The 25086-nt window shown below is 43.8% G+C and overlaps 1 protein-coding gene across 9 annotated transcripts in view; it reads left to right on the forward strand.

Annotated features, from left to right (window-relative positions):
* Positions 1-25086, forward strand: part of bbox1 (butyrobetaine (gamma), 2-oxoglutarate dioxygenase (gamma-butyrobetaine hydroxylase) 1) — a 274469-nt gene that overhangs the window by 16099 nt on the left and 233284 nt on the right. For 7 of the 9 annotated variants that reach the window (XM_041196843.1, XM_041196840.1, XM_041196838.1 and 4 more), the window contains exons 2-3: positions 10908-11407; positions 19317-19431. In XM_041196843.1, the coding sequence (XP_041052777.1) occupies positions 11030-11407; positions 19317-19431 (493 nt within the window). In that variant the 5' untranslated portion in view covers positions 10908-11029. Of the gene's footprint in view, positions 1-8374; positions 8396-9985; positions 10173-10907; positions 11408-19316; positions 19432-25086 lie in introns of those variants that run through there. The other 2 variants (XM_041196845.1, XM_041196841.1) reach the window with 2 other exon arrangements.

Genomic DNA, 25086 nt, shown 5'->3' on the forward strand with positions numbered 1-25086 from the left:
CATTTGTCGAATATAACATTTGAGATAGTTTATTTCTATAACACTTAACTCTTTGTGGCTATAACTACATCGCCTTTGAGATCAGTTGTACTTTATAATCTTTGCTATTTACAAATGATTGCTGTATAAGCCATATCCCTAACTGCCTTGATTGTTCTGCCAGCTCTCAGAGACTCTCCTTGTTCTGATATAACATCTCATCTGCTAATTTGTATCTTTATGCAATTCCATTAATTGCTTAATTATGTTCCCAAATTGTCTTTGTCAATTCATCTAAATCTCTTCTTGAATTGCACTCAGTAAAATGATGCATCATTTCTCTTAGAACCGCATGATAAAAATCTACATAGATTCCATTACAAAAATCGGTTGGCATAGATACAGAGGAAAATTTAATAGAGTAGAAATACCCTTGAGTTATCATTCTATCAGTCCATTATTTGGTCCTTCCCCTTGTCTCGGGACTAAACCTATTGTTTGGAACCACAGGCTGGATAGGGTGATTATTTTGTGCCACCTCGTCTTCCTCATACCACCAATTACTGTTAGTAAGAGAAATATTCAGGTCCTCTGGTATCCCTTTGCTGACTGTACACAATAAAACTTATCAATGTTGCAAGGAACACTCATGCCATCTTTCTATTTTAAGTACTCTCCACACATTAGAATGTTAATTGAATCTGTTAATTGAAAAGAGAAAGCCTTTCAATAGTCGTTGCCCTTGAAGGAGACTTGGGCCCCCAGGACCTGGCCTTGCTTCTCTAGTGTGCTGACATCAGTTGCCAAAGCTCTTGCTTGAAACTCAGGTTATGCCAAGGATGTTCCCAGATCCTAAGGCTCCCAATCTCGACTCCCATTACCCTTGCTGGTTTTAGGCAGGGGACAGTGCTGGAATACTTAAATGAGGTCCGACAGTTAAAATTGTCTGGACCATATGCTCCCTCTGCAGTTCCCTCCTGCCCACACCACCTATCCTGAACACCCTCCTCAGTAAAACGGAGGCCTTTGTCTGTTTTTCTCTCTTGATCACAATCCTCAAGGATGATTAAGAGATTTGTCTCACTAAAACTGTGAGCGACTTTGTTCTTCCTTGCAATGCTTTTTTCCCTTCATTTACTGTCTATGCCAGATTCTGCAGTGAAAAACATTCTTGAAAACGAGGACACATTCACAAATTATCCATTTAGTGCAACCGCCTGACAGTCAGCCTAGTTAACAAATCACTCTCCTACTTACCAGCTGCTTCCTCAGCCTCCTGCTGTGATCTTCATCAAGACCTGGCTTTATAAAGGATGCATTCTAATTTGCCAGTAAAATTAAAGAAAGCCTTTTGGTCTATCATGTTATTGCCAACTCTTTGAAAGAACTATCCAATTAGTCCCATTATTACAGGATGGGATGGAGATTGTGCTGGTGATCATCGAATGGACATGCAATTAACCTGATGCATGAAATTTTGACATTTAATTCTGTAGAGCAACAGTGGACACAATTCACATGCATTGGTACAATCTAGTACAACTCACAGCATTGAATTGTGGGGTCACGTGGTGAATTTGTAACGAGCAACACTGAGTTGAATGCCTTTAAAATATGTGACAGGACATTGAGTTTTGTTAACACTGGTGAATATCCAGTATCATTGGTCAAAACAGGAACAGCATACCAGATTCTGCACTCAGATGGTACTTCAATGAAGCAGCATACAAAAGAAGGTAGATAGGTATGAACAACGGAATACTTGGTACATTTGGAAGCCTGTCAGAAAACTTGTGGTCATTGTCAAGGAGCATATAGAAGTCCAGCACCAACTTGGCACAGGGCTTTTCACAGAGCTTGGAGCCCATCCTTCTAAACATGAAATTATGGCCAATTTGATCAATAAACTTTTAGACCCAACCATGATGCAGCCTGATTGCCAATGTCTCAGCCTTCATTGCAGCACAAGCAGCTTTCACTAGAACTCTGCAGTGGAAGTTGAGATTGATGTCATGCAAAGTCAGCTTGCTACCATACAAGCACAGTCTGCTACTATCATAACTGTGGATTACATTGTGCAAAGAAGCTTGCAGGGTGTCACAGCAGTCTAACTTCCCAACAGATAACTAAGATTGCTGAAACCCTGCCATCTGAGAAAATGGCATAGGCTCCATGGAACACAACCTTGCTGTCCTCTCATAGGAAGGAAGTTTTCACTCTCCCACCTGTGGCACTCTGCTAGTGCCCTTGCCACTGTCAGTCGCCCAGCTCAGACTGCTGTTGCCAATGCCGAAACAATACAGCCCACAGCTGGGCCTTCTACGCCCAAAGCTGCTTGATGTTATTTTCCAAGTCCCTATATCTCCTTCACTGTCAGCAGTTTTCCATAAACTGGGGTAGCACTGTGTAGGAGAACTAGGACAGAAAAAGAGACATGGAAGTTAAGCACCAAAGGAATGCGCAACGGTAATTAGTTGATTCTTGTATGCAGCATGGAATGGTTTGATTTAAAAATTTAAGTTGGAATATTTACTTTATGGTAGGCAAGTGAGTGTTGTGATGCTCTATGACTGAGGGAAGATGCGGGACTAGATGCGACACCAAGATGGTGAAAGGAGAATTGGGGTTGCAGTTACTGATATCACAATTGGAAGGGTTCTTCATGGACAACCCAGCCAGGATGGGGCTGTCTAGGTTGCCTCCTTTCCCTCTTTCTCCTCCAGCTCCTAAGCTGCTCATGAGCTGTCCTATCATGATGGCGAGGTTATGCAGCATACAGCAGCGCGTTACAAATCTCATACCCTCTCTGCTAAGTATTGCAGGGTTCCTTCAGAGCATTCCAGGTAGTGGAACGTTACTTCAGCGTTCCGATGGTCTGCTCACGTGTACATTGGTTGAGTACGGAAGTCATGAGCCATGTCATCAGTGAATAGTCCTTATTGTCCAGTAACCTCTCTTTGTTTTGCTGTGGTGGTCAAATATAGCTAATATAACATACTGCTACAGAATGACTACTGCTTGGATACTTTTCATTGACCTGCATGATTCACTGTGTATGATCATAGTCCAGCTGGACATTGAAGGAGTGCAATCCCTGTTCTACTAACAATTTGGTCTTACCCTTCTCTGAGATTGCAGTTGTGACTGCAGCAAGTGGCAGATTTCAATGACCTTATTGGTGCACAGACGTCTCACACATTTGTTCTTCACCGAGGTTCAGGGGGGAAAATTGTTCCCTGAACATCCTGGGTGGATATAGCTTCCTGCTAAGACTCCTTCACCATTTTTCTTCTCCCCCTCCCTCCCTTTAATCTTCCTACAGCTTGTCCTGCTCAGCATGGCCTCTGTTCATTCTCCAAATCATACTGTATCCAACTGGCTTACTAGTGCACCCATGTCTGGGAGTAACTGCTTTGTGCAGAAGCCGTGAAGTCAGCAAAAATTCCTTGAGCACCACTGCCTGTGGACTTTGGCAACTTTAAACGCCAAACATCTGCAGCTTGAAGCCACAGCCAGAAGAAATCAGCCAAAGACTAACTTGTGAGTAGTTGATGGTCCCTTTAAATAGTACTGGTGGGGGTTAGGGTGGGGTCCTTCCAAAAATGTAATTACCGGCATTAAATCAGCTATGCGCACTGATTGATGTCATAATCTACAGCAGCAGTTTGCTAAGCTCTTAACAGTATGGCAACCCATGTAACTTGTCCCAAAGTCTGCATGTGCATCGTGGACATCATTCTGAACACCAACTGGCACTGGGAGCATCCAAATGACGAATATGACTGATCCGGATTTTGTGCTGCAAATATTTTTAAGCAAATAGATGATCAGGTTGTTGATATTTAATTAGCAGATTGCAATGCACTCATCCATTTTTGACTGGCGATTATGGGTGGAATCTTGTTGAGGTGATGGGGGTCTCAGTTACTGGATGGAGAGCTTGTCAGAGTCCTGTGTCGCCTCTTTTTGGGAAGGTCCACCATATCTTGTGCCACTCAGGCACTTGACAGGCCAACGGTGAGCCTGCCCTGGGATCAGGGCCCCTGAAAGGGGCAGGGGTGTGGAAACCAATCAGAGGGCAGCCACGCTGCTGTACTCAGCAGCATTACTAGGGTTGGTGGCTGAGGCTAGTATGACACCCACCCGAGGCCTCAGATCACTGGGGGACCCAGACACAAGTGAATAATGGCAGGAAGGTGGACACAGACTTGGGGTCGCAGGGAGAGGAGAGGGGCTTTCGGCAGCAAGGGCAGTGAGTAGCTTCAGCGAGATTCCACAATGCCACCCCTCTACCCGATGCTGCTTCCTTTGATTAGCCACTGAGTGCCTTTGAATGAGGAACCCTCCTGGGAGCCCACAACCAACCCACACAGGTTTGCTTGTTATACTCCCTGCTTAGTGGGATGAGGCCCTTAAGTTGGCAAGGCCCTTAAGTTGGCAAGGGCCTCAGTTGGCGGTGGACAGGAAGGTTGCCCATGGAACTTCCGGCCACGGTCTTAATCAGGGTGAAAACAAAAAGGTGGTAGGTTCCCCACCCCCACCCTCCCGCCTGATTAAATGTACCCCACCACCAAATTCACCACATGGGAGGGCACAAGATGACTTACTTGTCCTGACTTTGCTCCACAATTGCGTCGCTCATGCGATAATCATTACATGATTAAATGCCATAATTGGAGGGGTGGTGAGCTCAGCGCTCACTCAATGGCATTGAGCGTCTCTAAGAGGCGGGAGCTGCCTGTAGACCATAAGCAGCAAAGGCAGATGGCAGCCATAATGTGGCCTGCTGCTATCTTGCCAGATAGAGTGGGCAGTGGTCTCACTGTTCATGTGAGACCAAACAGCCAAATGAAAGGTAATGCAACGATCTGGTGCATGATTCCCCCAGGCCTTGAGACTTTTCATCATATGAAAGATAAACCTTTGCCAATGCACACAAGACTGTCTGTTTGAGTTTGTCGATTTCCCAAATTGAGTTTGTTGATTTCCCAATTGAATATTCCATTCTTACCCTCATTAACAAGCTAGTCTAGGAACTTCATGGCCTTTAATTTGAGGTGAGTGAGTTTCCTGTTCCACCTCCACTTTCCGCCCTTCTTTTGAAAATCTGGCATGTCCCAGAAACATTGGGATCCAGCAGCGCCCTCTGGAAAGGTGATTTTTAAATCGAACCCGCATCTGTTCCCAACCCTCCACTTTCTGTCCAGTTCTCCCCAAAAAGGTGTTAAACCGGTGGTCGCACGAGGAGTTGTGCAACAGCTGAACAGAAGTCTTGAAATTCATGTTTCCAACGTTCCCTCTGATAGGTTCTTCATGCCTTTTTAAAAGTTTGTACTGCTCTTTCTGCTAGCCCATTGGATGAGGATGACACGGTGCTGTTCTGCTATGTTTAATCCCATTTAGGTTCACGAATCTTTGGAATTCAGTACGAGTGAAAGCCATACTGTTGTCTGACACAGTAACTTCAGGTCAACTATGAACGCTGATACTCTGGTGCAATTTTTCAATGTTTGTAACTGAAGTAGGTAACCTCTCTTCAAACACGTCCATCCATTTGGAATTTGCGTCGAAAATCACAAGAAACATGGTACCTAGAAATGGACCCACATTGTCTATATGTAGTGTAACCCAGGGTCAACCAAGCCTCTCCCATGGATGCAGTGGGGCTGTAATGGGCAACTTCTACTGTTGCTGGCAGTGGTGACAGTGTTCCACCATTTTTTCTATATCACTGTCTATACCTGGCCACCAGATAATAACTTCATGTGCGCATCTTCATTTTCTAAATACCTGGATGCACTATGAAGTTCTTCCAATAATGGTTCTCTTCCTTACACAGGGATAACGACTCTTGCTCCCCATAACAAGATACCATCTTGACAACTCAGTTTGGATCTACGTACAAAAAATGGCTTTAATTCCTCAGGGATTTGTGCGTTTAACCATCCTTGTAATACTTGTTCACGGACTCTTGTTAAAATTGGATTCCGGTTTGTCCAATTTTTTACCTGTCTTGCGCAGCCTGTTGAGTCCAGGAAATTTAATGCGAATACTACCTCTTAAGCTGCTGGAACATGTGTAATACTATCTGGCAAACGGAGATGACTGCATTTGCCATATGCACACCCAGATGGTGCATAAAAGCGTACTCATGTGCCGATAAAATTCAAAGCCCATCTTTGAATTTTAGCAGAGACTATTGGTGGGATTGCCTTATCTTCACTAAACAATCCTAACAGTGGTTTGTGATCTGACAGTATGGTGAAATGTCGATCATGCAAATATTCACGGAACTTTTGTACTCCAAATATGATACATAAGCCCTATTTTTCAATTTGGGAGTAACCTTTATCGGCTGCAGAAAGGGTTCTGGATACATATCCTGTCGGTCTTTCAGATCCATCCTCCATCTTGTGTGACAATACTGCCCCCATTCCTTAGGGAGATGCATCACAAGTGAGTATCAATTTCTTAGATAGGTCATGGTGCACTAGCAGACAAGATGAGTGTAAAAGCTCTGTAATTCTTGCGAAGACTTCCCCTTGCTGTGCTTTCCAGGACCATCTGTGTCAATAATAATCAATAATAAGTGTAAAGGGGTTAACAATGTAGATAGATTAGGCAATAATCAACCATAATAAAAACAAAAACAGAATTACCTGGAAAAACTCAGCAGGTCTGGCAGCATCGGCGGAGAAGAAAAGCGTTGACGTTTCGAGTCCTCATGACCCTTCAACAGAACTTGAGTTCGAGTCCAAGAAAGAGTTGAAATATAAGCTGGTTTAAGGTGTGTGTGTGGGGGGCGGAGAGAGAGAGAGAGAGGTGGAGGGGGGGTGGTGTGGTTGTAGGGACAAACAAGCAGTGATAGAAGCAGATCATCAAAAGATGTCAACAACAATGGTACAAAAGAACACATAGGTGTTAAAGTTGGTGATATTATCTAAACGAATGTGCTAATTAAGATTGGATGGTAGGGCACTCAATGTATACCTCTAGTGGGGGTGTTTTTTTAAAAAAAATAATGGAAATAGGTGGGAAAAGGAAAATCTTTATAATTTATTGGAAAAAAAAGGAAGGGGGAAACAGAAAGGGGGTGGGGATGGGGGATGGAGCTCACGACCTAAAGTTGTTGAATTCAATATTCAGTATTCAGTCCGGAAGGCTGTAAAGTGCCTAGTCGGAAGATGAGGTGTTGTTCCTCCAGTTTGCGTTGGGCTTCACTGGAACAATGCAGCAAGCCAAGGACAGACATGTGGGCAAGAGAGCAGGGTGGAGTGTTAAAATGGCAAGCGACAGGGAGGTTTGGGTCATTCTTGCGGACAGACCGCAGGTGTTCTGCAAAGCGGTCGCCCAGTTTACATTTGGAGAGACCAAACGTAAACTGGGCGACCGCTTTGCAGAACACCTGCGGTCTGTCTGCAAGAATGACCCAAACCTCCCTGTCGCTTGCCATTTTAACACTCCACCCTGCTCTCTTGCCCACATGTCTGTCCTTGGCTTGCTGCATTGTTCCAGTGAAGCCCAACGCAAACTGGAGGAACAACACCTCATCTTCCGACTAGGCACTTTACAGCCTTCCGGACTGAATACTGAATATTGAATTCAACAACTTTAGGTCGTGAGCTCCCTCCCCCATCCCCACCCCCTTTCTGTTTCCCCCTTCCTTTTTTTTTCCAATAAATTATAAAGATTTTCCTTTTCCCACCTATTTCCATTATTTTAAAAAAAACACCCCCACTAGAGCTATACCTTGAGTGCCCTACCATCCATTCTTAATTAGCACATTCGTTTCGATAATATCACCAACTTTAACTTTAACACCTATGTGTTCTTTTGTACCATTGTTGTTGACATCTTTTGATGATCTGCTTCTATCACTGCTTGTTTGTCCCTACAACCACACCCCCCTCCACCTCTCTCTCTCTCTCTCTCTCTCTCTCCCTCCGCCCCCCCACACACACACCTTAAACCAGCTTATATTTCAACTCTTTCTTGGACTCGAACTCAAGTTCTGTTGAAGGGTCATGAGGACTCGAAACGTCAACTCTTTTCTTCTCTGCCGATGCTGCCAGACCTGCTGAGTTTTTCCAGGTAATTCTGTTTTTGTTTTTGTTTTGGATTTCCAGCATCCGCAGTTTTTTTGTGTTTTAATCAACCATAATAGTTTACCAAGCTGAAAGAAGACAAGCTGTGTGATATTTATAGGGGAGGGCACTTCCTTGATTGCCCTGAACTTTCTCCTCTAACAGATGCCACCCTTGGCCTCCGCTCAATGATCCAGATACATTCCTCCCTTTGCTTGGATGGCGTACTTTTTAAAAGAATGAACGCCAGCCTCTAAAAATCTCTTCAGAACGTCTTCCAGGTTTGCCTCATGTTCTGCTTCTATGGATCCTGTGATTAGGACATCATCCAGGTACACTGTAACTCTTGGGGTTGTTCTGGGGGCGTTCTTGTAGTAAGCTGTACATGGTTCTTTAGAAAATCGCACAGACAGATGATACACTAAAGGGTAGACATGTATATTGGTATAGGCCTTTGTGCAATTTTATGATGACATTACTTCTTGATGTATTGTCCTGCTCGAGCTGTTGATATGCATGGCTCATGTCCGTTTAGTGTGGGATCTTCCTCCTGCAAGTTTAGCATGCAGATCTTCAATCTTTGGATTTGGATATTTATCTAATATCACAGCCTTGTTCACAGTTAATTTGTAATCCCCACAGATGCGGATGGTTTAGTCTGGGTTTAGCACAGGGATTATGGGTGCTGCCCATTCTGAAAATTGGATTGGCTGTATTATTCCTAACTTCTCCAAATGACATAATTCCACATCTATCTTTTATTGTAAAGCGTAAGGCACAGGTCTTGCCTTAAAAAAAAACAGGATGCTGCTTCAGAGTCCATGTATATTTTAGCTTGTAGACTGTTGATTTTTCCCCAGCTCATCTCTGAATACTCTGTCATATTTTTTCAGCAACTCGGGAATTCCTCCTGTCCTGACCTGAAAAATTTCCGACCAGTTTAGTTTGATTTCTTTCAACCAATCACGGCCCAGAAGGCTAGCTCCTTCTCCTGTTACCACAATTATTGGCAGCTGAGCTGTCTGTTATCTGTGTGATGCAGTTACAGAGGTGATGCCTTTCACCTGTATTTTGTCCTGCACATGTTTTTGAGCAGTGGTTTTCCCCAAAACTCAATGGCTGGGTACCTTCTCTGAGGTATTTAAAGATGTGTTCTCCCACCACTGTGGTTGATGCTCCTCTGTCAACCTCTTTGAGTGGAGGCTTTCCATTTACTTGAAGTGTAGCAATGATTGGTTCAGTTTTCCCAACCCTCAGCCTCAGTAACTTTTGGCTCATCTACATCGTGTACTTCATTTAACTTGACCTGCTGTCTGAATGGCTGTCTTGATCTAGTCCTGCACTGTTTAACAACATACCTTTTTTTGTGGCAGTAGTGGCATTCTGACTTTTTAAACCTACAGACTTTGGGTGCATGATTTCCCCCACAACAATAACACTTTAACTTACTGGTGAGCTGCTTCCAGCACTTTTTTGTTTTCCTAGTGGTAAGGACCATGTCCCACTTCGTTGGAGCCTCCCTGATCTTCATGCCACGGACAGTGGCAGATTCCAGCCCTAGCTGCAGAACGGCGCTATGTTGTACCTTTTGCAAAGCCTGCGAATCCCTCTCAGCGCTCTCCATTGCTAACGCTAACTCCATGGCGCGCTTCAGGCCTACCTCAACTTCTGCAAAGCAAACGGCGCTGAATGGCTTCGTTGTTTATGCCACAAACCAAACAAACTCGCAACGTATTTAAAGTATCACCGAAGTCAGAGTGCTCCGTTAACTGTTTTAACTTCGTGATGTATGTTGTGATCGACTCACTGGGGTTACTCGAGAGTTAAACTTGAATCTTTGTATGATCACTGAAGGTTTAGGCTGAAAATGCCCTTTCACGAGGTCCACTAGCTCGGTGAAGGATCTGGAATTTGGCGCGTTCTGAGTCATCAAACTACGGATTAGGTTATACGTTTTGCTCCTGCAGATACATAGGAGAATTGCCTTCTGTTTCTCTTCCGCCATTATTTTTTTAGCTACAAAATTGAAATGTAATCATCCAATGTATTGACTCCAGTCCTCAACGGATGAGTTGTACAGGTCAATTCTATCAAAGAGAGGCATCGCTAGTGAGTATACTTCTTTATTCCCTTAAAATATTGGAATACTCACAGTTGTGAGGCGAGGTAATGCTTTGACACTTTATATCCTCTTCGCCGGTTGTAATAAACTTGAAACGCAGGACTAGTTTCTTGTAAGAAACAAGAAACTTTATTTACAGACTCCTCCTGAGGCTACATGCTTGTTCCAAGACCAAAGCTAGAAAGCTCTGCCCCTAAAATTCGCCACGCTTAGGGCTGATTCATCTATACAGTCACATGATCCTCATAACAGTAAGAAATGGTTTAACCTACAATTGTTAAAACGTCTGTCAAACATCCAATCCCAATATGGCGCAAACATTTTTGGGCATCTTTGAGCACCGGTCATATCTCTGCGAAATTTGTCATTTTGCTCCATAATCTCAAATACAGATATTTTAACATAAGTAATTGCAGTTGGTTGCTGGGATTAATTATGAATTTTAAAGGAAACATGGGTTTTAATTTCTCATTCTTGGTAACTCATAGAAAAGTTGTATTTTAATGTGAATTTTTAAAGTAGAATAATGTTAATCAGCAACGATGTTTTCTAAAATTATATTATTCTTCATAGTCTCTCTCCACAGGGATCTTTGTATTCATTAGGATTAATTGCCTTGAATGGAGATATTGTATCTGACCATATGGTAATTCCGTAGTTTATGTATGTTTCTAAAACGCTTTCACATTAATGACATTGACAATTAACTTTTCTTGATTAAGTTTGGATTTATAGAAGCATCACTGAATTTTGAGTGGACGGTGAGAATCCTGCTTCAAGCATTTGGAGTGAAGATTTAGTGTGAGAGGCAGCTGTCATCTTCTGAAAAATTGCAAAAGCGAAAATGTGGCGTTCAATTACAAACCATTTGCTGAATAACAGAACATACCGAAATGGAATGCAAACAGTACTGGTTGGACAGAACACTCTGTGTCATCCCAAACAAGTTGTTTCATTTCAAGGTTACAGACAACACACACCTGCAGCTTTTAACATAAGTGTGCCAATTCGAGCTATTCAAAAAGTAGAGGCCTTTGATAAACAACGATGCATCACTGTTCACTGGGAGGATGGAAGCCATAGCCAATATCCTTATGTATGGTTAAGGGATAACTGCCAGTGTCCCCAGTGCTTCTTGTCTTCAGCTAAAGCAAGAAGGCTTCCCATTGAAGATTTGGATGTGAACATTTCTGCGGAGAAAGTCACTTTGACTGATTCAAAGGTATTATTAGTTTGAAAAATTCTCAATGCGCATGTATACTTCCATGTGTATATGTCTTGTCTACATATTAATTTAGTGCCCGCTCTTTCCCTCTCCCACCCCCAGTGCTCGCTTTCTCTCTGTCTCTGCCAGTGCCCCCTCTCTTCCCCAGTGCCCACTCTTTCTCTCCCACAGTGCCCACTCTTTCTCTCGCCTAGTGCTTGCACTCTCTCTCCACCCCACAGTGCCTGCTTTTACTGTGAATTACTTTATAACCATATTAAATAATATAGAAGAAATTGTCGTCAAAACTTCCATATGGGAAATGCAAAATACTTAGTTTTGCGAATCTTAGTCACTTTTATCCTATTTAAAATCAGGAATAAAACTGAAGTTTTCAATAAAAAAAGGGTGATAGCTGTGAGTCATTGTATGATGCCACAATAGCATAAGTGATTAAGATAATATACAAAAGCCTGATTGTATGTATTATTGTGTTCAGAATATAAATGGACGTCAGATCCAGAAGTTACATTCAAATTTGATGCCTATATTTCTGCTGACTTTAAAATGCACTTCCTTCATCCTGGCAGAGTTTTCAGAGTTTCATGATTCAGAAAAATAGCTGAAACCTCCACTAACCCTTCCTGATCTCCCTCTAATCATTTAGTGACCTTTGTGCAGTGATTCTACATTTCAGTTGCTTTTTGGGGACTTAAGTTTTTTTTAAATAATTAAAATTAGCAAATGTAAGTGCTTGTGAACACATGGTTATTTCTATTTTCCTCAAGCATTCTCTCAAGGTGCATAATTACAGAGAGGGTAACATGACTGGAAAGTAAAAATGACACAATACAGTATCTAAGTCCATTATCGTTTTAAAAGGAGCATTCTATGCAGATCTTGAGGTTTCAAGAATAAAAGCAGAAAACCTTCAAAATCACGAAACTTTCTCAGACAGTAATAATTGGCAAGAAACGAGCAAGAATGTAAAACCAACCTAAGGGTGGGAAACCAAGGTCATTTATGTTGATGTAATTTGTGACGAGGATTTAAACTTTGGTCTTGTTTATTGAGACTTGAATGTTATAATGTAATAGCTACAAGGCATCTCATGTGCATATTACACTTAAGTGCTTAATGGCCTGAAAAAACAAATGGCTCTCTACTTATTTTTGTAGAAACTGGTTTGCTAAAGTATATGGTTCAAGCGTTTAAGATGATAATTTTCGAAGACAAACTATTGAACAGTAAATTACAGCTATTTATTTTCACTATTATTTGTCTGCTAGCCCACAATACCAGTAGCACTGTTGGTTTTTTTTTTCTGCCTTATCATCAAAACCTGGTTCATTCCCACAAAGTAGAATTGAGTGAACTGTAATTTTAGATAGTCTGTATAATTTCTTTTCCACACTATATTTTTCACAATTTTACAGCAGAAATGATATCCTATACCGCCTATTAGCAAAAATCTGAAGGCAGCAAGAAAACAGAATTGCTTTGATATGTTTGAACTTTAAAATAGTGATTAAATCCAGAACATGTGTCAATATGGGAATCTTTTGAAGTTCTTTTGCTGTAAATCAGCTTGCAGCATAAATCATTTACTACTAAATTGGATATAAAAGGTGAAAGGTGCAGTTGTACTTAGGCTTATCTACAAGTTGCAGTATACTTTTTCTAGTGATCTGCCTATCAATTTTCTTAACTTGTAATCTGAAATGGTGAGTTTACCATTCCTTTAATGGGACTGATGCCAGTTTTACCTGTGGAAAATGTGTTCTGCTGTTGGATGCAACACCATGGCTGTGACTTGGGCCAGGTTGGGCGGGCTTGGCAGGATAATACATTGGTGGGGCCGGCCGAGAACCCGACAGCTGCCCTCGATCTTCTCCGCACCGCCATTTTACGCATTTAAGAATTTATTTTAACAATTAAGGCCTGCCTAGCGTAATACGCATCAGCGAGAAGGGGTGGGCGGGGGCTCAGTGTCCACTGGGTCCAATGGTGGCCTGGTGAGCGATTCAAAAGCGGCTGCGGCAGCCATGTGAAAGCTACCATTGACTCGGAGGACCCTCATTATGGAGAACCTCAGTGCTGAACACGGCAGGCGGGAGGGCAGGTCGATGGGCAGTCCACCCCGTGTTTTTCCAATGAGTGCCTCACTGCGCCCCTGGAGGAGGTGGCAGCATGCCGGGATATACTTGTCCCCTGGGACGGGAGGAGGAGGCCCCTCCACTTCATCAAAAATGCCTGGGAGGAGGTGACATCCAGGGTGACCTTTGATGTGGTGAGGCGCACATGGATGCAGCGCCGTAAGCACTTCAATGATCTGCGATCGGGAAGGGTGAGTACCGGTTGGCATGGGTTGCTTAGCACAGCAGTTAGGAGCCATGCGTCTAGGTCAACCGGTCGCGGTGAGGTTGGGGTGCCACATGGAGGTGAGAGTGCAGTCCACGGAGGTCAGAATGTCTGTAATAGCAACCATTCCACTGTTGTCTCTATTTTGATGTGAGCCTCGAATGTGGAATCCCCATTGATAATGGAAAGACGAGGGCACCCTGATCCGGGTGCCAGACATGCACAGTAACAGTGTAACAACTTTAACTAATGACATGTCGTTGTTCTTCCTTTCAGGCTCACCAGAAGCCGTTGGGGTGAGGAGCCTGAAGGCCCGCTGCTCACCCCAGAGGACACAGACGATAGTTTCAATCACCAGCGTCACACCCTCTCAGCCAGGCAGGCACCAGTGCAGATACCAGCACCTTGGTGGGCATTAGATCGTTGGATAGTATCTAGGTGTACAGTGGTGAGGCCGCTTCACACTCGCTTGAGGTGCAGGTGGAGGCAGAGAGTGCCCAGGGCGCCGGCAGTCAGAGGACTGCTGGAGACCAGGAACATGTTCAGTCAGTGGCTGATGATGTGCCTCTGGAGTCTTCCCTGAGGCAGCAGATGCTGGAAGTCCAGCAGGGAGTACGGGAGGATCTGGCGGAGATACATGAGGGAATGCGTGCATGGTCTCTGTTGTGGAGGAGTCCATGCGGAGCATGAGCAATGCAATGACCCTCATGGCCGAGCGCACTGCCTGCTCCATGGAGAGAGTGGCGACTCTCATGGAGAGGCTGCTCCAGGAGCTGAATCAGGGCTTCCTAGAGAAGCAAGCCCTCAAACCGGCAATGACCTCAGGTGGTCAGTGTCAGTGTGGGAGATGGATTGGGCACCCAGTATCCCAGCTAGGTGCCTGTCCATCAATGGTGAGCAGGGAGGTCCAAAGTGACCTGACAGCGCATGAGCTGCTTCTTGTCACTGCGGGCTCCTCTCAGGGCGCTCCGGATGACGGCAGCAGCTCCTTCGCTCCTCTGCCAGTGACCACGGCATCCGATGAGGCTGCCGCGACTGGGGAGATGCCAGCCATGGCACTGGCTGCTCCCTCCCAGGTGGGGCCAGCACAGGCCAATGGATGTACACTTGCGATGCCATGGCATACAAGGCTATGGGCCTAGTGCTGGAAAATAGGATTAGAATAGTTAGGTACTTGTTTAACCAGCGCAGACTCGATGGGCTGAAGGGTCTTTTTCTGTACTGTAGACCTCTATGACTCAATGGCTCCACAGGCCAGAGGACGCCCGCAAAGGTCATCAAAGCCAACAAGACAGCAGAGTGAGCAGGCTGTCTCCAATGCCAGTGCCAGCGAGGGGGAGCACCTAGACCTAGCACCCGGAAGTGAAAACTTAAAGCACCTTAAGCACAACATGGCTTATCACTGGTGATATTTTTTCCCCCACTTTTACGTTAATTATTAGTAGGTGTGATGGAGAACACCTTTCCATTTAATTTGTTTTACCTATGCCAGGCACCACATCAATAAATGTGTTTGTATTTAACAAGCCTCTGGGTGCTTCATTAGCTGTGCAGGTGCAGGGTAATCCATGATGTTATGAGTGACTTGTTTGTCATTGAACTTTACTGAAATGGCACATAGTGCATGTTGTTCACCAAGCAAATGCTCCTGTCAGGTATCAAGTATGGAGCCTGCAGCCCTGGCATGTTGTGGTGGTTCTTCTTTGGTAGGCTAGCTGAAGGAGCGTTGGATCAAAGCCTCCCGGGTGTCCCTGCCTCCCTGGAGGTTGCCCAGGTCAGGGTCTATCCCCTCAGTGTTCTCCTGACTGTGCTCGACTTCGGATCCACTAATGGACTCATCGTCTGCTGCCAGAGCAGCTGCATCAACATCTTCTTCCTCCACTGCGTCCCCCCTTTCCAGCACCAGATTGTCGAGAGTGCAGCATGCAACCATGATCAATGACACACGATCTAGGAGTATTGCAGTGCGCCCCTTGAACAGTCCAGGTATCGGAAGCACATCTTGAGAAGACTGATGGTTCTCTTTACCATCACTCTTGTGGAGGCATGGTTCCTATTGTACCGCTGCTCGGCCTCTGTTCTTGGATGGGGGAGAGGCATCATAAGCCACCTTTTGAGGGGATAGCCCTTGTCGCCCAGCAGCCATCCACCCAGCCAGGCTGAAGCACTGAAGAGCCCTGGCACCTGGGAGTGTCTCAGGATGTAAGTGTCATGGGAGCTGCCTGGGTACCTTGCACAAACTTGCAGCATCTGTATCCTATGGTCACACACTATCTGCATGTTCAAGGAGTGGAATCCCCTCTGTCGACAAAAGCACCGGGTTCACCTGCTGGTGCCTTGATGGCCATGTGTGCAGTCGATTGCACCCTGGATGCGGGGGAACCTAGCAATTGTGGAAAAGCCTCTGGCTCGCTCTGCCTGGCTGGCCTCGTCCGTGCGGTAGTGAATGAAAGTCAACACACACCTGAACAGATCGTCTGTCACCAGCTTGTCACAACTGTGGACAGATGATTGGGAGACTCCACAAAAATCACCCACTGATCCCTGGAAAGAGCCGGAGGCATAGAAGTTGAGGGCCACTGTGACCTTCGGCACCACTGACATAGGGTGTCCACCCACACAGTTGGAGCTGATCTCAGGGCTGATCATCTGACAGATGGAGGTCAAGTTCTCCCATTGCACCTCAGACACATTGAGGTAGTTGCATCGCTGCCTGTAAACCCTGGCAGCAGGATAGTGGCATCTTCTGCAGCCCCTTCCGCATTGGACTGCCTGTTGGCCCTGCACTCTTGTGCCTGTGCCTGTCCTCCCACAGGTTGCTCCCTTGAAGGCTGATTAGGGACAGCTGGTCTCCTCCCCCTTCTAGCCCTCTCTTCCTCCTCAGAGACCACAATCCCCATCCCCAGGGTAAGGGAAGACTGCCTGATACCTGGAAGGCCCCAAGTATTATGACTCCTCCGGAGTCCTGAACTGAAGCCTGTTATTTCTGTCAAAGCAGCTCTGAAGCGAAATGAAATTGTCCTATTCACGCAAGCAAGCAGCAGCAAGTTAAAAGCTAAAATACTAACAACTCGCATTAGCGAGCCCACTCACCCCTCTTATCCCGCCCATGGATGAGATTTTTGAAAATGTGGCCTACCCGTCTGCCTTTGTGCCCGTGCGACACCCTGAAAATCACACGGGCCGCATAAAATCAAAGACAATTGGTGCCACAAGAGCCTTAACTGGCCCGTTAATTAATGGTGGGCACGCCTCTGTCCTCATAGCACGCCCGCCAAGTGAAATATCGCAATGGTGCACGGTTACGCGTGACGTACGTCTGAGGTCATACTGTGTGTCATTTTACGTTCTGTAATGTCGGGCGTGTGCCCGCAAGCCAAATATAAAATTCTGCCCTTGGAATTTTTCAAGGAGGTGGGAGATTATCTTACAAAGTTTCCTGGATTAATTTTACAGTATATAAGTAAATTGAAAAGAAAAATTAAATGACATGTTCAAAGATGATGTTACATCTCTTTCTTCTCACAGATTATGTAATTATTAATACTGGTGTGTAGAAGCAACTTTGGACACTTTGGGAGTCTCAACAGAACATATTTCTTAAAATGCTGGAACGTTTCAATAAACTTTTAGTTAGTATTTGTTAACCTGTTGTTTGCCATTTAACTTTTTTGACAATTAATTTGTTGTAATGAATGTCGAAAATATATTCCAGCATCTGTCTTCAATACCCCGTCATCTTTCTTTGTCTGCAAGTTCAACTAAAAACTATATCAAATCTAATGAGCCAACAGCAGATTTTTAAAGATAAAAATATTCACCACCTACATAGACACTGTACAAATTACTTCCTTATCTTGAGGCTTGCTGTCACTATCAAACTTATCTGCTGAAGCCCTTGTACACTTACATAATTATTAATTTTTTTCACCATGATTTATCAACAGATTTTGAAGGTAGCAAGAATAAAAACACTTTTGTATTCCATCTGGGTACTTGCTCAATTCTCGAACTGCACTTAAGCCGATGGTAAACCAGGCTCTCTGTTGCTTCCCTTCTTGTTTTTCAATGGCCTGATCTATCTAGTGTTACTTTCTGATCTTGCATCTCTCTATAGATTTTCATTTTCTGTATTTCACTCGCTGGCAGATTCCAAAAATAATGAAAAAGTAAAAGTACTGGGAAGACAAATATTGACAGTTTGTAAATGTTTATTTGCTGATAGACAACTTGAATGTATTCATCCATGCTTTGTATAAAAATAAAACCCTGTGTATTTTAGATAATTGTGTAAGAAAAGTTTACAAAGCAATACAGATGTGAAATTTTATTTTTAGTAATTTCTTTTATTAATTAGAATGAACTCCAATTTTTCATCCTTACATGTCTCTACTAATGTTACTTCAGTTCACCCTAATTCTTTTGATTCATTCTTTGTGCTAGAAATTTCAGTGAAGACACTAGAAAATTTAATATTGTTTAGCGGGTTTTATTTAAAGTTACAGGTTTAACAGCGAAAACCAGCTGGAAAGCCAAAGTCCTAAAAACAACCTAGAGTAAACCAAAAGAATAAATCTTTACATTACTGATCTGGGACACACAAACGTGTCCTAACTGAGGCAGTTCTCTTCTATCTTGCTTGCAGCTCCAGGGCATATGCTCACCAGAGCTGCTAGAAATCTCTCCTTTTAAATTATCAAGTCCTAGGTGCACATAACCAGTGCTGTATCCACCCATTACATCCAAAAAGGACAGTTAAGTATAAACCCATACAAGGTAAAGCTAATGAGTGGACATGCATCTTATCGATAACTTAGATAATGAAGATAACTACCATTCTTTGCACTGGTGGTAGTCACTCACCTTATCACACGACATATTCTATCTTTGTCTGATTATCATTCATCTCTGAAAACCCATTGGTTCCAGAGTTGATTTTGAATCTCATATTTCTTCAATATCAGACTGTATCATTCCACATCTCTCCATTAATTTAATCTTGCATTTCAGTATGGACCTTTTACCTTCTTGGTGTATTGGTTCTATGTTCCATTGATTATTTCACCTTCTAAAGCATGAACACTGGACAGTAATGGAGACAACAGGGGTCTCACCGCCAGCTAAAGAGCTGTGAGAGCCCCTGGTTGACTCTTAATAAAGACTCGTCCAATTAACTGTCTCTCGGGCATTTAAATAGACAGTGGCAGGTCTTCCCTATCAGTCAAACCATCAGTTGGTGTTTGAAAGCAATCCATTTTGACTCATTCCTCTAATTGTATTTCTTTTCTAGATTGCCAGTTTGCCTCTACTCAAGCCCTTACACAAAAAATTCAGTTACGATTGGGAATTTCCTCTTATGGGAGAAATCACAATGTTGGCTCACATCCTACTCCTTGGTGTTGCAAGCCACTTATACATGGATGTAGCAATCCACAATATCATTTTTTCATCTTTTATTTTCTCAATAAATTAAACTTTTAGTGCTAATGGTATAGTTATAAATAAAATGACAGATAAAAGTGGTAATTTCAAATTCCATTCTGTGATTATCAATGTCTTCCTCCAGATTTCTGTTGTATGGCCTGACCAGCATGTCAGTGAATTTGATTCTAGTTGGTTGAAAACAAGAAGTTTTGCCCAATCAGCAAGAAAAGAGAAACAAGAACAGCTTTTCTTAACAGGTAAGAACATTATTTCTTAAATCCCCAATCATTGCACCTAGGCAAGTGGATGATATGAATGTGAGCGTGTGTCTTGAGAGGTTTAGCACATTAAAAAACATTACATTTCAAATCGCTGTCATGGAGTTAGTTTCTGGTATAGCATAAAATGTTGCAAAAATATCTTTATATATGGAAGAACATTATGCTTTAGCAAATACATCTGTAAATATTATTACAGAAAAATAGCATCAGAACGTGGAGAAAAACTGAGGCATGAGCTTTTACTAGTTTTAACCTGTTTTATGAAACAATGTGGCATTACACACAACACAGTATGTTAAACTCTCCCATTTGTTCAACTTAAATGCTGTAGGATATACGAAATTTAGGATATAACAGGGCTACATATCCTTTTAACCAAAAAAGAACCATATGATTAATCATCACCTAGATGATTGTCATATTTTTACTGTGGATTTTGAACTATTCTCTCCTGCAGGTTATCTTTGATCCTCGGTAGCTTTCCTGCACACTTCCCAGCATAAATGTATAAAAATGCATCAAGACAATCATATTAAAAGACATAATAAGCTATGTTGATCTAATGACAAAGGTGAGTTTGTAATATGCCTTTAAGGGCTATCAGCATGACATCACTAGAATAGAAATGTGTCATGTAATCCAGCCTTAGTTTCATTTTTGCTTTGAGCAGAACACACACACACTCTGATGCCTTCAAGCTTTATAACTATCTATAACTGTTCTCATGTGCCTAGTCTTAATGAATGAACCCACAACGCATTTACCTAATCCCTTATGAGCATTTAGAGCCCTCTGCCTTGTACAGTAAATAAGTCCAAAGTATTATATCACTATAGTTACATGACATGGTTATCAGCGGTGGTAAGACAGGTGGCACCAAGATTAAGACATGGTGAACAGCTTTAGATCGTGCTACATGGTGTGAGACAACCCTCGACATTTTGATCTGACTGCAATGAAGTTGCAGCATCGGAGAGTGCTGTAAACGTAACGCTGTGACTGTGAAGGAAACACACAGCACTTAGCTAGTGCTCAAATAAAGAGCTGCAAATATGACCCCATAATTGCAAATGTGATCCCGCTATTTGAGAAAGGAGGGAGAGAGAAAAAAAGGAACCACAGACCTGTTAGTCTGACATTAGTAGGGAAAATGCTAGAAATTATTCTAAAGGTTGTGATAACTGGGTACTTAGAAAATAATGCTGAGGTTGGGCAGTCACCATGGATTTGGTGACTGGGAAATCATGCTTGACAAACCTGTTGGAGTTTATTGAGGATGTTGCTAGCAGAATAGATAAGGGAGAACCAGTGGATGTGGCGTATTTGGATTTTTAGAAGGCTTTTGATGAGGTCCCACACAGGAGGTTAGTAAGCAAAATTAGAGCTTGGGGGAAATATACTGGCATGAATTGAGGATCGGTTAACGAACGGAAACAGAGATAGGGATAAATGGATCATTCTTAGGTTGGCAGGCTCTGACTAGTGAGATACCGCAAGGATCAGTGCTTGGGCCCCAGCTATTCACAATCTATATCAATGATTTGGCTATGGGGAGCAAATGTAACATTTCAAAGTTTGCTGATGACACAAAACTTGGTGGGAATGTGAGTTGTGAGGAGGATGCAAAGAGGCTTCAAGGAGATTTAGACAGGTGAGTGAGCAAGAACCTGGCAGATGGGATATAACGTGGAAAAATGTGAAATTATCCACTTTGGTAGGAAAAATAGAAATGCAGAGCATTTCTTAAATGGGGAGAGATTGGAAAATGTTGATGTCCAAAGAGGCCTGGGTGTTCTTGTTCATAAGTCACTGAAAGCTAACATGCAGTTACAGCGAGTAATTAGGATGACAAATACTATGTTAGCCTTTATCGCAAGGGGATTTGAGTACAGCAATAAGGAAGTCTTGCTGCAGTTGTATAGAGCCTTGGTGAGACCACACCTGGAGGATTATGTACAGTTTTGGTTTCCTTACCTAAGGAAGGATATACTGACCGTGGAGGGAGTGCAATGAAGGTTCACCGGACCAATTCTAGGAATGAAGGGATTGTCCTATGAGGAATGATTGAGGAGCCTGGGCCTGTATTCTCTAGAGTTTAGAAGAATGAGAGTGAATCTCATTGAAGTGTATAAAATTTTTACAGGGCTCAACAGAGTAGATGCAGGAAGGATGTTTCCCCTGGTTGGGGGCACTGTCGAGAGCCAGGGGACACAGTCTCAGGAGAAGAGGTAGGTCATTTAGGACTGAGATGAGGATGAATTCCTTCAGCTGAAAGGTGGTAAGTCTCAGGAATTCTCAACCCCAGGGGGCTGTGGAGACCCAGTCATGGAGTATATTCAAAGCAGAGATCAATAGATTTCTAGATACCAATGACATTAAGGAATAGGAGGATATTGTAGGAAGATGATGTTGAGGTAGAAGATCAGCAATGATCTAGTTAAATTGTGGAGCAGGCTCAAGGGGCCCAATGGCCTACTCCTGCTCCTATGTTCCTATGTAGGCAGACGGATCCCTCGTGGTAAGACTGCAGCGTATAGCCCGTCAGTTCAATGAGTGGGACAGCACATCGAGAGGACCAGCATCGGCTTAGCTCAGTCAGGAAAGGTGAATGACCAGGGTGTGGGCAGGATTGATAGCAAGCAAGGGAGAGTCAAACAAAAAAAACTAAAATAAGAACAGTCCTAAAAATCAGGCCAGAGAAGGTTGTGATTATAATACGTGGCTTCAAGAGTTGCTGAACAATAAACTGCATAAAAAATAAAGACACTGTTGCTCTGTGGTGTGTTCCCACCGCAATTTGTCTTCATGGGCGGAGCTTCAGAAAAGTACACAAAAGCGGCTACAGTGACACTCATCCTGGGTGCTACAAAAGAAGGAAGGTCAAAGGGATATTGTCAGAATGTCCACAAAATTAAGTAGTTTGAATTGGGATGCAACTAATCTACTATCCAAATTCAAAACGCTTATGCAATGTTCAGAACTATGGTTTCTTGGTTCAGGTGTGTCTGACGGGCAACCAGACAGGCAAGCCATAAAAATTCACCTAGCAATTGAGAATGAAGGTTTATAGAGGCTGAACATGTCAGGATTAACAGAAGAAGAGCTAAAGAATCCCCAAAAGATATGGACTACATTGGAAAACCGGTTCATAGTCAGGTTAAACTTCTATATTCATCGACTAGAGTTCACGTCATTCTGACAACAGCGTACAGAATCCGTAGACCTCTTCATCAGCAGACGCAGAGAAAAGGATAGGTAGTGATTTTTCAAATGCAGAGTTAGCAGACAGAATTGTTGAGTTGGCAATAGCATCTGTTCCCATGGAAGCATGCCAGAAAGACCTGCTAGATAAGCCCAAAACATAGCATCAAGGAGCTACTCAAGGATGGACAAGTACAAAGCAATCCTCGCAGGTCAACAAAGGTCCTAAGTACAACCACAATTGTTTACGCACTCACGAGAACACTCAAACCTAGCAAGTTATCTGGAAGATGTGGCCTTCTGCATGCACCAAGGAAATGCCCAGGTTTTCAATAATTCTGCAAGGCATGTGATAGAAAGGCCCATTGGCAGTGACAGTAGAGCAAAGGCTGATTCAGCTACAAAGAGCCGGGCACTGATCCAAACAGACCGAGCACAAAGTGTACCTTCAAGCAAAAAGAACGACCATCAGGTGCCCCTAAGGAATATATACATAAGCGATTGACAAACCACAAAATGGCGATGATGTGGACGATGCGATGAAGAACGGTGACCACATATTTCACCCTGTCAATCTCATGGAAAACATTGATGCCATCACACCATCCAAAATGTCTGCCAAGATTCAAATTATCTGTCCTAAGAAGGGTAGCGACTATTCATTATTGGCCAGGATTGACAAGGGACAAATGCCAACATACTACCTCTGTGAATTCTAAAAACATGTATCCACAGACATGGAAGGCCATGCAAAACCTACTACAATGAAACTTCCAACGTACAACAGTTCACTAATTCGATGTGCAGGATCCATAGTCCTGGAGTGCAAGTACAATCAATCCTCCTGGGTGTCACAAATGTTCTACATGGTGCAAACTAAAGGTCCAGCAATTAGAGGTCTACCAGCATGTTGTGACTTCACACTAGTAACAACCTATGGAATTGGTCAGGCATCCAAGGCAGATCAACTTCAGCAACTACTCATCTCACAGAGAAGTCCCAAGAGCTTACTACATTTCGTATCCCAGCCGATTGGCCAGCTGCTCCCTTTGCGGTGACAGAGGGTGAGGTTGAAGAAGTCACAGGCAAAGGGGTCTCAGAAGGAGAGGACAGCCTCTGAGATTCCTGAGTGGATGACCCTGGGGTGTCTAGCTGCTGCTCCTCCTCCCTTCCGGTGCCCGAGATCCTGGCATGACTCATTGAGGAGAAGGAGCACCCAGGGGTTGTCAAGGTGCCCTGTTTCCATCTCACATTGCCACTGCAGGAACTCACCCATGGCTACCATGATGGAATGCAGGTCTGCGCGCATCTCCGCGTTCTTGCTGGACCGGGGTCTCCATGGCCCCGCCATCCTTCCCAAGAGATCTCCATGTACGCACATGTGGGCACCACTTCTTCAGAGAGCAGGTGGATGCACTCCTCTGACTTGCGTGCCACTCTGTCGAGAGCTTCCAACAGGTCTGCATGATTTTCCTGTCTTCTGCCAACTTTCCACAATGAGTTGGAAATCCGAATCCAGAGGCTTGTCATCTGACTCAGACCTCACAGATGCCTCTTCCCCAGCAATCTTCCAAGTGCTGGGGAGCTTGGCTGAGCCTGCCTCCTCCCGGTACGGACACAATTCCGTGCAGTGAACACCAGATTCTGAACCTGAGTATGCTATAGATTCTAAGTCCCACTGAGGTGTATGTCTGCGCTGGTTGAGGGTGTGTGTAAGTGCTGTGATGGGTCTTCCACGCTGCTTATTTCCAGCTCTTCAATGGAGGAGGTGCCCTCTTGGCTGGAGGTGAGGACCTGGATGGAGCTGAGGGACGAACTGGCTGAGAGTGTTTGTCGCTTGGCAGAGTTTCTTGTGAACTAAAGTAGAGATAATTAGTGCATGGCAGCAGAGTCAAAGGCAGGAGAGAGAGTACTGACAGTTGCATTGAGAGAGGGATGATTTGGTGAAGGAGCCTCATGTGGGTGTTCGCTGCTGACCTCACTGTTGTCACTGGCATAGTCAACATCCCCAACTGTCACTGTGATGGCACACTCCTCAAAGTGAGTGAGGGGTATAATGTGGGCCAGTCCACATCCCCCCCCCCCCACCCCTCCCAACCTGGATAGGGACCTCTCCCTGCTGTTGTGAGCCAGCTTCTCCTGTTTGAAAACAGATGGAGAGAGTGCGAACAGGACTCATGGCACTATGTGGAATGTTTATGTGGTGAGCGGAGCCATGGATGGGATGAGGATGCAAGCTTCAGAAGATATGAACCTGATGGAGAAGTGAGTGTGTGTGTGTGAACGTTAGTGGCGTTGTCCCTTGAGGTGTGAGATCTCTGTGGATGTGTGATAGGTTTTTGAGTGTGTGAGTTGAGAATGATGGGAAGAATGAGTTACCCTGGTGGAACGGATGAGAGCATTCATCCTCTTCCTGCACTGGGTAGCTAT

Source organism: Carcharodon carcharias, chromosome 10 (assembly GCF_017639515.1).
Source record: "Carcharodon carcharias isolate sCarCar2 chromosome 10, sCarCar2.pri, whole genome shotgun sequence".
In the NCBI taxonomy this organism is placed as follows: Eukaryota; Metazoa; Chordata; class Chondrichthyes; order Lamniformes; family Lamnidae; genus Carcharodon; species Carcharodon carcharias.